Consider the following 12,755-nt stretch of genomic DNA (forward strand, 5'->3'; position numbering starts at 1 on the left):
CAATATGAAAGCGGGGCATATTGATGCCAATTTCGAAACTCGATTAGCACTTCAGCTGCTAGATGTGCTGTCCTCATCATCATCCAGTAGTGACGAAGATGAATTGTGGAATGAAAATAAATGAAAAATTCCAAAAATAAAAAACTTTATTGACGTGATACTTACGGATAAAGAGGTTAATAGCGTTTTTTATTGACAGAACTAGTGCGCACTCAGTGCACTTTAAAGCCATTATACAAAAATCGACGTAAAGATATACGTTTAATAAAAATATATAAACGAATTAAACCGTGAAATATTCGATACATTTTATTGTGCTATTGATAAAATAAATTTTGGGCATTTTATCAATTGAGATATCTCACTTTTATATTTTTAAGATTAGAATAGTGTACAACAGCCTTAATGTGCACTGAGTGCGCACCAGTGCAACCAGTGAAATACGCTATTAGTATGCTTGCGAAATTTGCAAACAGATCTAAGAGAATGATTCTGTGATTGGCGATACGCGAATCCGCTTACGCACGATCCGCTGCATGGGACATCAACCTGAGGCTGGAGTCCCATGAAGCGTATTTACCGCGTATCGCGTAACCGCGTAACTAATCAGAAGCGATCCGCTGTTGTGGTTTCGCGTTTTACTGATTATTTATTGGTTACGGGGTTACGCGATACGCGGCAAATACGCTTCATGGGACTCCACCCTTAGAGAGAAAAGACGAAGAGTGCAGAAAAGTGCAAATAGTTCAATTACAATGTACGGCGCGAGTAGAGTCCTAGATTTATCAGAGAGGCGCAACCGGCTTAAGTCAGTAAGACAAAGGTGCTAAGGAAAGTACTAAATATAGCCGACATGCTATGAAACTGCCTTTAAACTATGTCAAACAAGATAAGACGTGTAGGATAGTGTGAGATAAAATGTATAGGATAAAATCAAATAGAAATATGTCACTAGTACTATAAATGGCTGCCAAGTCACGCAATTGGTCAGATTGCAACAGCGAATCAGAATGCATAACACCGGTTGCGCCTCTCTGACAAATCTAGGACTCTAGGCGCGAGTAGCGCGACGTCCATATCTTTGCACGTATACAAAATATTTTAAACAACTATGGATTTGTATAGATTTAACATTCTTCATAGCATAAATAAGTACCACGGATGAAATAGGTTAATTGAAGTCATATGTACGTAATGAGTAAATTAAAAGAGATTCAAATTATAGCCATTAATTCATCATTCTACAAAAATGTATCTTTACTTACACAAGTCATATCGCCGTCAGTCGAGTTTCGACAACACTTTAGAAAGGTATAAAAATATTTCTTAAAAATATAAGTTTTTTTTATATTAATTACAACATTATATTATAAATTTTATATATATATATATATATATACATATAAAATACAAGTATTTTTTAAAGGATATGTTTAACAAATCTAATACAGTGGGTTTCTTGCATGTATCGCATTATCTATCATCTATATATGATACAAAACTGTTTAAACAAATGGTGAAATGGCCGATTTCATGCAAAAAAGACGAAGCAACATACCGTGTTGAAATGAAAAACTTCCTGTGCCTCGTATCACGAGACAATCCTGATCTTAACTTTCCATCGATATTAATAAGTCATTTACTTCAGTCAGGAGGAATCAAGTTTCAAATTATTATGTGGAAACTATCGCAACTCGCTCTTAGGACTTATATGAAAAGAGAACGTATGTAAATATGTAATATATAATTAATATAAGGAAGAAGGTATTTTATTTTTGTAGCAATTGTTATTTATTCGAATTGATTTCTTCAGTTCAAGGAGAATTGTTAAACGTACCATGTACAAGTCCAGTACAGAGTTTAATAATAACATACTTCAACAACACAATTGAGCAAAAACATAGCGTTATGACAGACACTCATAAAAAGATGGAGAAAACATTGAAGGCTACAAATAATTTTCTGAAGTAAATCGCTATTATTTGTTTACAATTAATGGTGATACATTAACTTACATAATAATCATATTATATATTTTAGTAATGAGATCGAGACTTTGAATATGTATAAATCTGAGATTTTTGACAGAAAAGAAAATATAAAAAAGCTAGTGCTCGAACTGCCAGCTAATCCATTAATCCAAAAGCGATTGATAGATGTCGAAGATTCTAACATCATAGACTGTTAGTATATGATAAATATTATTTTCCTGATGATTTATTCATTAGCGTTTTCTACACAAAAGGCAGCTTTGTAACTTGTAAAATTTTTTAATATGATTCATTTCGCTCTTGGTTTCTCACCGAATCTAAATATATAAACAAATATTAAAGAATCTTACAATAATAGATTACAACAGTAAAGTACACAGCTGCTTTCTCTGCTGAATGCAGTCATTAATAACTCGTGACATTTCTTCTCGTGGTGCAGTATGGAAAAAAAATATTTTCAATAAAGTTCAATATATACATACAAAAAGTAAAGAATTGAACGAATTAGAGAAATCTTGCAATCATTTATGCAAACTTATCTTGAGGATAAACTCGAATTCTAGGACAATCGAAGCAAACAAATTTCCTGAAATTTGTTACGATAATTATTTATTATATACACAATGTGAGAAGGTAATTGAATAAAAATTTCGTACACACAGTTCTTGCGGTTAATTATTTTATTTTTGTAATTTAAGCATTTAATTCGCAATTTGTATGCGAATGACTCCATTGTGTTCTCCACTTTGCTATCGCTGCTATACTTGGTATTTGTGAAAATATTACATCATGAAAATATCGACAATCTCTCTGATCTATCGCAGTGTCTGCTGTTCGTTCAGAATGCTCGCAAAAGAATGAAATCTTTGCAAACGCTATTCAGTATACTGAACACGAAAATAGATAATATATGCAAAAATGAGCAACGTAGCTCTCGGAAAATAAATAATATTGATTGCGACGCGAGCAATGTATCAATAGCAAACCGCTATATTTTACTGCAATCTCCAAAAATTAATTTCAATTTTAATCAATATATGGACGATACTCTTTTCTATGAGAGATTGTGTTCATCTCCAATGGAAGGTATTGATGTAAAATTATATCATTTTGAAATTAAGAGTGAACGTCACAAGAATTAAATTTCAGGCAAATACAAACATTTATTTAAGAGGCACAAACGAAAATATCGTCCATTGTGTGAGCTATCTGCAACTTTGTTGGACTTGAGCAAGTCTTGGAACAATATGAGCGGATGGCTGTCTCCCCGCGTACACTCCGTTAAGTGTGAGCAAATCTTGTTCAAAGGAAAGCCGCTTTCACCCTTGTACTCTCGATTGCTACATCATTCTAAATTAAACTTGAAGCGTTCTAGAGGTTTGCCGCGACTTTTGATATGCCTAAAATTTTTATTATTTGGCGAAAACAATGACGATTCTGTATGCTTTCAGAAAACGTATCACATAACCCAAGTATGAACTACGAGGGATTGAATCTAACACCAAGAAAACGTCCCTTACAAGCGGAGCATCCAACAAGCAAAACGAGAAATCTTTTTTCAAGTCCGTCATGATGCTGCTATTACATACATATATCCTCGAACACTAAGAATTGACGGAACGCGCAACTGGTACGTTTAATAAGAATTCATGATACTGGGATTTTTTATTAAATAATCCTGACACTGGTCAAAGAAAAATTGATAATAATGTAATTTTTTTAAATTTTGACATTATTAATTGCTCAAACTTATTGTTAACAGCATTGATTTATATTTAAATATAAGATGTGATATATCACACTGTTTCACATATATATATTTATTTCATACTTTTATATCGGTATTTGGCTAATTACATGTTTTATAATAACGACGCAAAAGGCAATATTAGAAATAGGCTAATGTTATGTATTTATAAAGATATGTATATCTCGTATTTTATATCTAATAATTTTTAATTACATAAACGATCTTGTAAATGTTCTTTGAATTCCCCTGCACTTTTCGAATTATATTTATTTTAATATGAAATAAGATAAATGAGATGAATTAAGATAATTAATCGTTATAAACTAATTTTCAAAAAATGTAAAGAGCAATCTTTTATCTGTGTTCTTTACACAAAAAGAATACTTAACTTTATAATAAATATTTTTTAAACTCATTATGTGCATATTATTAGGTGTTAAACTGAATTCCTGCCGTTTTTTGTCTCCAAAATTGATTTGTTTCGAAGGGAAGATGAATGAATACCTTAATCAAAGTAATTTCCTCCATTTTCTACTTTATTAATAATACTTTGATTAAGGTATTTCCTTTCGAAACAAATCAATTTTAGAGACGAAAAACGGCAGGAATTAAATTTAACACCTAATATGATCACCGATCAGTGACATGCGCTGCTTATTTATCGATTAACTTACCATTATGTACATAATTTTATTTTTATATCTTTCAATATACTCTTTCTTATATACATTTAATTTTTCGCACATGTCGAACACGTGTTACTCTCCCCCACTCTCTTACCCAGTTTTGCTTTTGGAGTACACCTCTCAATCAAAAGCCAGTTAAAACAAATTTCGAAGTCATTAAAAATCGTCTTATGCAAGCATTTAGACACGAGATATATTATTCCATTATTATTTATATAGAAAAAAAAGCGAAAATGAACACAAGGACGATTAGCTATTAGCATAACAGACGAATCGCATAACCATCAGTTATAACCTTCCCAAAGTTCCGAACGAGTCTCGAACCCAAAGTGCGAGTGCACTCGCATCTACCGCAGTTATTTAAATCCGATCAGAATCGATCACATGTCGCAGTGAATGTGAATACAAAGGCGATAACTGCAGTAGATACTGGCAGATCCCCGCGGATCATATGGGAGAAGGAAGGAGAGAAGGAGACAGGGAGAGAGAGAGAGAGAGAGAGAGAGAGAATGCACGCGTCACACAAACATGGCGGTAATCCTATCAGCTGATAGCCGTTAGGATGACGGGCTGTATTTTGGTTAATCGGGTTATATCGCAATAAGTCTCCCCTCTTCCCCTATCGCTCTGTCATCGTCCTCGCCGTCGACAGCAAGCTGCGCTGCGCGTATTGGCCTACCTACGCTACGTAACGTGTGTGAGAATACGTGTGATCTGGATGACGCATCGACGACGATGCTAACGTATTTCTCGCACGTTGGCACGTATACATATACGTATAACCGTAGCAACCGGGAGAAACTGAGAACGGGCGCGCGTCGCTGACAGGTAGAAGGCAGTACGCGGTAATGTCGTAAGAGTAATAATCGTCCATCGGCTCGGAGAGAGAAACTGGACTCCGAGTCAACTCGGGAAGAATTAACCGGAGCGAGGTCCACTTTGAGAGATCCTTGCGGAGCGGGATCGTCGTCACGAGAGCGAGCAGTCTGTGATGAGCGACTCCGAACAACGGCAACTGCACGTGCCTTATCGAGAGTACCATAGTCAGAACAATAGCAGCCCGGCTACCACCGCTGCAGCTGCCACTGCCGCCGCTGCCGCCGCCGCTGCCACTCTGGTGGAGACCGATGCGCTGGTGGATCTGTCCATCGCGCCCGTCAACAGCAGCAGTAGCAGCCACCATCAGCGTCTGTCGTTGCACAACGATCAGCCGCCGTCGCCGGCTGACTTGCTTCCCGACGTCGAATTCATTCCTAGTTTGAGCAACGACCAAACTCTAGCCATAGATTCCTCCGGGATCGACCGGGAGAGCCAGCCTCTCCTTGGTCGCTTGGAACTAGACGTCACGTTCAATAGATTTCCAGGTTCGTACAGCTGCAACACACAGTGGTGTCCTCTTGCTTTTCATATCTGTGTACACTTGTTGATGATTCATAATATCTAGTGACCTTCTAAGAATTGTCATAATTATCACATAAAATTACGTTTGACGTATATATATATTTGTAGATGATCCACAGTTCTCGGAACTGGTGTGGCAGGCTGAATGTGCAATAGATAATGGAGTTTATCCAGAAAGGATATACCAAGGTTCCAGTGGGAGTTATTTTGTCAAAAATCCAGCGGGGGTAAGCTCCAACTTCTAATCTGCTCAAAATAAGAAAGTTAGATGATATTGTCGCTTCTGATTCAGTAAAGTATAGTGACATGTGATTCCATACATGATACATAAATGATTCATGAAATGTACTGTTTTGTCAGAAAATTATAGGTGTGTTCAAACCGAAAGATGAGGAACCTTACGGCAGATTAAATCCAAAATGGACAAAATGGATGCACAAGCTCTGCTGTCCGTGCTGTTTCGGCAGGAGTTGCTTAATTCCAAATCAAGGGTACTTAAGCGAAGCAGGTGCCAGCCTGGTCGATCGAAAGCTGAGCCTCAGTATTGTACCGAACACTAGAGTGGTGAAACTCGTTAGCGAGGTTTTCAATTATCCTCGCCTGGATCGTCAGAAGGCGCGTATGAAGCAAGCCATTATGGACCAGTTTCCTACAGTGGGGTCGCATTTTAATCGTATTGGTCTACCGCCGAAAGTTGGTTCCTTTCAAGTTTTTGTAGACGGTTACAAGGACGCCGATTACTGGCTGAGGCGATGGGAAAGCGAGCCCATGCCGGCGCACTTGAGTCGAGAATTCCAGCTTCAGTTTGAGCGTTTGGTCATCCTAGATTATATCATCAGAAATACAGACAGAGGTAACCGTTAAAATCGCTTCTCTCTATAGTAGTATTAGTTGTGTGAATTTCTTCACGATTGATATTTCGCTCGTAGGGAATGACAATTGGTTGATCAAATACGATACTAGCGTTAGCAAGAATGGAACTGAACAGGGTGAAGTGAAGATTGCAGCGATTGATAACGGCCTTGCTTTTCCCTTTAAACATCCTGATTCATGGAGAGCGTATCCTTATCACTGGGCATGGTTAACTCAGGCGAAACAGCCGTTCAGTGAAGTCACGAGAGAGCTAGTCCTGCCGCAACTCTCGGATCAGAATTTCGTACAAGATCTTTGCGACGATTTGTATCATCTATTTAAAGTATGCTGCATATATTATTTGAGACACGAGCAAGCGTATTGCATTCCATTTGTTGTTTATGCAACAATAATCTCGCACAAGTATAATTGCTTGTTTATTTCTGCAGCAAGATAAGGGCTTCGACCGACATCACTTTGATAGGCAAATGAGTGTGATGCGCGGTCAAATTTTGAATCTACAACAAGCTCTGAAAGACGCCAAAAGTCCCGTGCAATTGGTACAAATGCCGGCTGTAATTGTGGAAAAGTATATATTTTTTTATTGCTTCTATATTTTTAGATATATGGCAATGTTACCAAATATTGTGCCCTGTTTTGCTCTAGGGCCAAAGGAAATGGCACTCCTAGGTTGTTTTCATTCTCTGACACGTTTACCCAGCGCTTCCAGAACAAGAGTCCATTCTTCTCCTGGTGTTGAAAATAAGAATTCCTAACTTGAATCGAGTGCTCGTGAATAAGTGTCAGTGGTATCAGTGTCATTTCTGCCGCGAAAAATGTTATTACTTATTTTTCTAAGTTCATCCTACCTCTGTTAAGTTTTATTTCTGCAATGCGGCTGCAATTTGATCGGAAGGACACGGAAATTCTTTTTAGGCTGTCTTATATTTATAATCTTTTTCTCTATCTCAGTTTAATCGGGATATAAGATATTCGTACAACTATATTGTATACAGTAAATATATATTATATATATAATGTTAAAACATTTTCTTTTAATCGCTTGATAGGCGAACGAAGTGTAAAAAAGGATGCGTGCGTACGAAATTTAGATACAATATATACTCCACGAACACGAAAAAGATACTTATACAAGTTGTACGAAATGTCTCTCGTGTCTTCCACACATACAACACACACACGCACACACACACATTGTAGTCTGTGCCAATCGGTACTGCGAAAGGAATCTGCATAGATCAATACCTAAGAGAACGATTAATGTCACACTACAGTTTAAAAAATAGCTTGAAAGAAAAAAATATCTTTGTATTTTAATATACGATATTTTCTTTCATCTATTTCCACATTGAGAAGGTGACATTAGTAATTTCAATCCACAAGGTGTTGATCACTAGACACTTAAAATGCTATATAAATTTTTTGGTAATTAAACAACTGTGATGCTTGTGGTACGCATGTCACGTCACGTCACATATGTACTGACAACAGAAATTCCACGTAGTTATATATAACATTAAGTACAAATGAAATTGCTACTGGAATACGTAGACAAAATAGAATTTCTAGCGCAATTTTTATGAAATTGTATTTTTACCTATTTTCTCTTTTGTAATACACGTGGTATCGTGAGAGAAATAGAATCATGTGAAATTTTATGCAAGTTTTAAACTGATATCATAACCATGGTGTAAATATTCTTGACACCATGATCACAACGACATATCTTTATGACGAAGATAACACGAAGTTAGTTCTGAACCATGTGTCAGGCGTATATTAATCAGATTTTTAAAATGTAATGAAACTTCGATTCCAACATATTTTATTTTTAATATTTTAATATTTATTATTAAACCGTTTATGCAGAATAATATTGATGCAATTGTGCATTGTACATATATACAATTACGATAAGAAAAGGGATTGAAGCAATATGGAGGTTGTTGAGCCTTGCTCAAAGAGGAAAGCCCCATGTACCAAAACGATAGCACGTCCATGCAAGACAAAAGTAACTATTGTCTCGTCAATATTTTCAATATCTTATATTAAATTTTTAATCAATTTTAATGCTTTTAAAATAATAACAATATTAAAAAATTTGTTATTATGTCTGATATCCCGTATACAATGTTGAACTTTCCGTTATAATAATTTTATTGATAGATTGCAAATTAATGTATTCATAACTTGTAATTATTAATGTTTGATTGTGTAATTTTAAGATTTTAATACTTGTATATTATATGCTGGTATATAATATACAATATATAATTATATTATTAATATTTATACAACTTGAATGTTTATGTTATTAACCACAGTACAAAAGATACGTGCAGCCTCCACGTGCAAAATCCTTTGCACCAGAGCACTTGTACAGGATACCGTCGACGCAATTTGAAGACAGAACGACATATCACTTGTCTTATCTAAATGTGGATCGTACAGCGGCGCGTTGCGCTCGATTGGAACCAATTCTGCCTATCCACAGCCTTCAGAAAAGTACTGGCAAGTTTTTCGATGAAACAACAAACAAATTATCCTACAAACCTGTATGGCAAACCGTTAAAGCAGAACCTATCATACCGAAACGTAGGTAAGATAAAGTATCTCTATTCCATTATTATATGCATTGATTTTTATAACATTTTACAAAAAGAGGATCTATTTAGTATTAATGGTTCTCTGACTGATTCATAACACCTTAAGACTATATTTAAGACATTCTTAAATACAATCGACTATAAATACCGACTACAAAGTCGTATTAGCATCTTAAGATATTTTTTTAAAACAGTCTTAAAATAAGAACTATGAATATATAAATCAGCCTAATTAAAATAATTTGGGAAATTCCTCTTTTATTGATAAGTTTGGAGTAATATAATCAATAATATAATCGTTTTACTAGACCGGTGACGAGTACAGGCACGATGGAAAATGTGACAACAGTCCGCCACGATTACGGGACAAAATATGTAGATAGGCCAGAAATGATTATACCCTGTGGAAATATTCGTACAAGTTTGGCTCCATTAGACGACAAAACGATGGCAAAACTGTCCTACGTTTCTCCAGGGCCTATTGAACCTGTAATTAGTTTTAAACCGATATTAGAGTACCGTCCATCAAGCCAGCCACTTCCTAAAGAGACGACACAAAAATTGAGCTATCAGCCGTTTGTCGTGGTTAAGAAAGAGTTCTATCCTTGGGCGCAGAAACCGATGTACAAGTATGTATCGCACGTAAATTTGAGTGTTTCATTCTGACAATGATAAAATCAGAGAGAGAGGGGGGGAGGAGAAGGGGGGAGAGAGAGAGAGAGAGAGAGAGAGAGAGAGAGAGAGAGAGAGAGAGAGAGAGAGAGAGAGAGAGAGAGAGAGAGAGAGAGAAAAAAAAAGAGTACAATTATTTTGTATGTCGCCATAAGATAGGGTAACTCCAGTATATACGCCGTGCTGGGATTTACGCTGCGGAAGTCAGAAAAAATAGGAGGAATGGGGGTAATTTTCTCGCAACTACTCTGTTACATGCCTTTATGTTATATTAGTATTTGAGTTATAATTTCAGCTTCTTACTGTTAATATTAATTAAATTATTGTGAGTTGAATCGATTTGTCACTGTGTGTGTAACAAGTAGCATCATCATAAATTATAATCTACATAAAATGATTACTTTAAAGCTGGAAACACAATAGACACAGGCAATAGGCACAGGCAACAGGGAATAACGAGCCGTCCAATCAAAGCTTTGGGGTATAAGTTCGATATTATATCCCAGAGCTCTGATTGGACGGCTCGTTATTCCCTGTTGCCTATGCCGATTGCCTGTGTCTATTGTGTTTCCAGCTTAAGGCGTGTAAAAGACCTAGTGGTTATTTCATGATACATACGTGTAGAATAGTAAAGCATGTTGTATAGCAAAATACAAGTGCTTTGCTTTCGTATTCTTTGTTTAGTTTGTTGAAACCCTTGCATTTTTACTATATATCCCACCCATTATCTATATATAGCAAAAATGCAAGATTTTTCAAAAAGTTTATTTTTTAATATGAAAACTAAATATTTCGGATTTCTAATATTTTTTTCATAGTAGTAGACAGTACAAAGTTTTTACTGATATAGTTCGTTTATTTAAAGTGATTCATTTTTGTAGCCTGCGTTGGTCGGGGAGTAACTAACTCAACATATTTATATTCAATTGCTCTCTCTCTCTCTCTCTCTCTCTCTCTCTCTCTCTCTCTCTCTCTCTCTCTCTCTCTCTCTCTCTCTCTCCCTATATGATCATGTAACAATTATAGAAATATTCCTTTTGCATGCTCATTTTCTGTAACATAAAAAATAATATTAATCTGAATGTTCGAAGGTCACCGGAAATCACGATGTGCGGCAAGACCACTTATTCCGAAAGCTATATGGAGAACGATGCGATTTCCAGGGAGAAACCTTTCCTTCCCGTCGCGACATATGTATTTCCTTACGGCGCGAAATTTGCAGATAAAACCATCTACAAGGAGAGCTATCTACCAGGTATCGTGGAGCGCATGGTGCCGTTTGTTCCCTGCGGCAATATCTCTATCTCCGATACAAAAATGTCCGCCGATACGACTAGCAAGGTGCAATTTCTTGATTATTCTTAAGGTGGGATCCCACGGCCCGTGGCTCGGTATGGCTTGTGATCCGTCTTGACTCGCCTAGGCTCGTCACACGATCGGTCTTGAAATTGATATAAAAAATGCTAAAATCGGGTCCCATGGCGCGCCGAGTCAGGCTAGCCATATGACGAGTTATGGCTCGGCAAACCTTTACGCGCCTTAGGAACAGGGTGGCTCGCTATTGCTCGCGATGGCTCGCGATTCGTGATCCGTGGCTCGTTGGCTCGCCAAATTGTCGGTAACCCGTAACTTACTGCGAGTCAAAGGACTAGCCACGAAAAAAAGATTCGCGCCAATGCGCCTTGACTGTGAACGAAATAATAATAAACCGAGGGGGTAAAACTAGTTGAAATATTGTCCCACTGAATGCATGATTTCATTTAATTTTATATGATTTTGTCTAATTGTAAATAATTTTTTTCACTACATATGAAGTCATTTGATAAAATATACGATTTCATTTAATATTATACAATGATCTCTCATGATTAGGGGAAAGTGGGCGAATTGTGCACACCTAAGGGATATTTATTTTCTTGGGATGGTTTTCTAAGATCAAAGCGATATAAATATGGAAATAGAAACTATAAACATTCTTCTACCATTACGTATTCTTATCTTGAACAGATTTTCATTCAATAAAGTTGTATTTGGCAAAAAGAAAAAAACGGAAAAGCTAAAAAATTTCTCGCGCGTCGGGTAATTATGCGCAAAACAAAAGTCGTAAGAAATGAATGAATTGTGGAATGTTGACATAGAAATCAGAACATACATTCATTATATTGCAATATAAATATATATTAAACATGTTTTAAATGTACATTGTGTTGTACCGCTCCGGGTGCAAGGGTGCCGCTCCGGGCACCGTTTATAGAATTTACGGGTCAGCCAGTTACCTGCAGTATTTTCAAGACACTACGTGCCGCTCAGGGCGTTGCAGAACCACAGTTTGGACGTGCGGTGTCGGTTTATGAAGGCTCGATGTCCTCCAATAATTCTAGGCCAGCGTTTGTGTTGTACAAAGAGCTTTTATTGTTCAATTACAAGTCTACGTACTGTACAATGTGTTGTGGTTTAGAGATTAGATGGAGACTCTCACAGTACGCGCACTCTCACTTCACTTTTCGGAACGGCCCCGAGATGTTCGAGGCTTACCTTTTTATATTTCTTAAGTAGACCGAATTTATGCGTGATTAACAAAAATTGCTTGTGGGTCACCTCCTTTGTGCTACAAAGTAGGTGACTTAATTTTGTAACGATTACTTGCACGTCTGCATAAAAATGCCGACGAGGATTTCAGGTTCGACCTTAGTTAGGTCGTAACAATTGTATATATTAAGAAAAAATACAAAACTAATATAATAATAATGCACATAGACTTTGGCAAAATAAAATA

At 36.5% G+C, this 12,755-nt stretch overlaps 2 protein-coding genes across 2 annotated transcripts in view; both read left to right on the top strand.

Annotated features, from left to right (window-relative positions):
- Window positions 1-1,185: 1,185 nt before the first annotated feature.
- On the top strand, window positions 1,186-3,610 carry LOC108763850 (uncharacterized). Its single transcript, XM_018511747.1, has 8 exons — window positions 1,186-1,311; window positions 1,427-1,724; window positions 1,814-1,967; window positions 2,041-2,183; window positions 2,431-2,624; window positions 2,690-3,077; window positions 3,141-3,368; window positions 3,443-3,610. The coding sequence occupies exons 1-8, from the start codon at window positions 1,186-1,188 to the stop codon at window positions 3,562-3,564; spliced, it is 1,653 nt and encodes a 550-aa protein (XP_018367249.1). The 3' UTR covers window positions 3,565-3,610.
- Window positions 3,611-4,965: 1,355 nt separating this feature from the next.
- The window catches only part of Pi4KIIalpha (phosphatidylinositol 4-kinase II alpha), a 9,638-nt gene continuing 1,848 nt past the window's right edge, over window positions 4,966-12,755 (top strand). The window contains exons 1-8 of the mRNA XM_018511785.1: window positions 4,966-5,791; window positions 5,937-6,055; window positions 6,189-6,681; window positions 6,758-7,023; window positions 7,130-7,269; window positions 9,034-9,300; window positions 9,616-9,936; window positions 11,071-11,320. Of these exons, the coding sequence (XP_018367287.1) occupies window positions 5,419-5,791; window positions 5,937-6,055; window positions 6,189-6,681; window positions 6,758-7,023; window positions 7,130-7,269; window positions 9,034-9,300; window positions 9,616-9,936; window positions 11,071-11,320 (2,229 nt within the window). The 5' untranslated portion in view covers window positions 4,966-5,418. The remainder of the gene's footprint in view (window positions 5,792-5,936; window positions 6,056-6,188; window positions 6,682-6,757; window positions 7,024-7,129; window positions 7,270-9,033; window positions 9,301-9,615; window positions 9,937-11,070; window positions 11,321-12,755) is intronic.

This window comes from Trachymyrmex cornetzi, unplaced genomic scaffold, assembly GCF_001594075.2.
Source record: "Trachymyrmex cornetzi isolate Tcor2-1 unplaced genomic scaffold, Tcor1.1 scaffold386, whole genome shotgun sequence".
NCBI classification, from domain to species: domain Eukaryota; kingdom Metazoa; phylum Arthropoda; class Insecta; order Hymenoptera; family Formicidae; genus Trachymyrmex; species Trachymyrmex cornetzi.

What these genes read in the sequence shown, in the direction of transcription:
- LOC108763850 (XM_018511747.1), top strand. Translation starts at nt 1,186, where the DNA reads ATGTACGTAATGAGTAAATTAAAAGAGATTCAAATTATAGCCATTAAT. An exon ending in GCTACAAATAATTTTCTGAA is followed by an intron (nt 1,968 to 2,040) that starts GTAAATCGCTAT and finishes TATATATTTTAG; the next exon opens with TAATGAGATCGAGACTTTGA. An exon ending in TATATACACAATGTGAGAAG is followed by an intron (nt 2,625 to 2,689) that starts GTAATTGAATAA and finishes TTGTAATTTAAG; the next exon opens with CATTTAATTCGCAATTTGTA.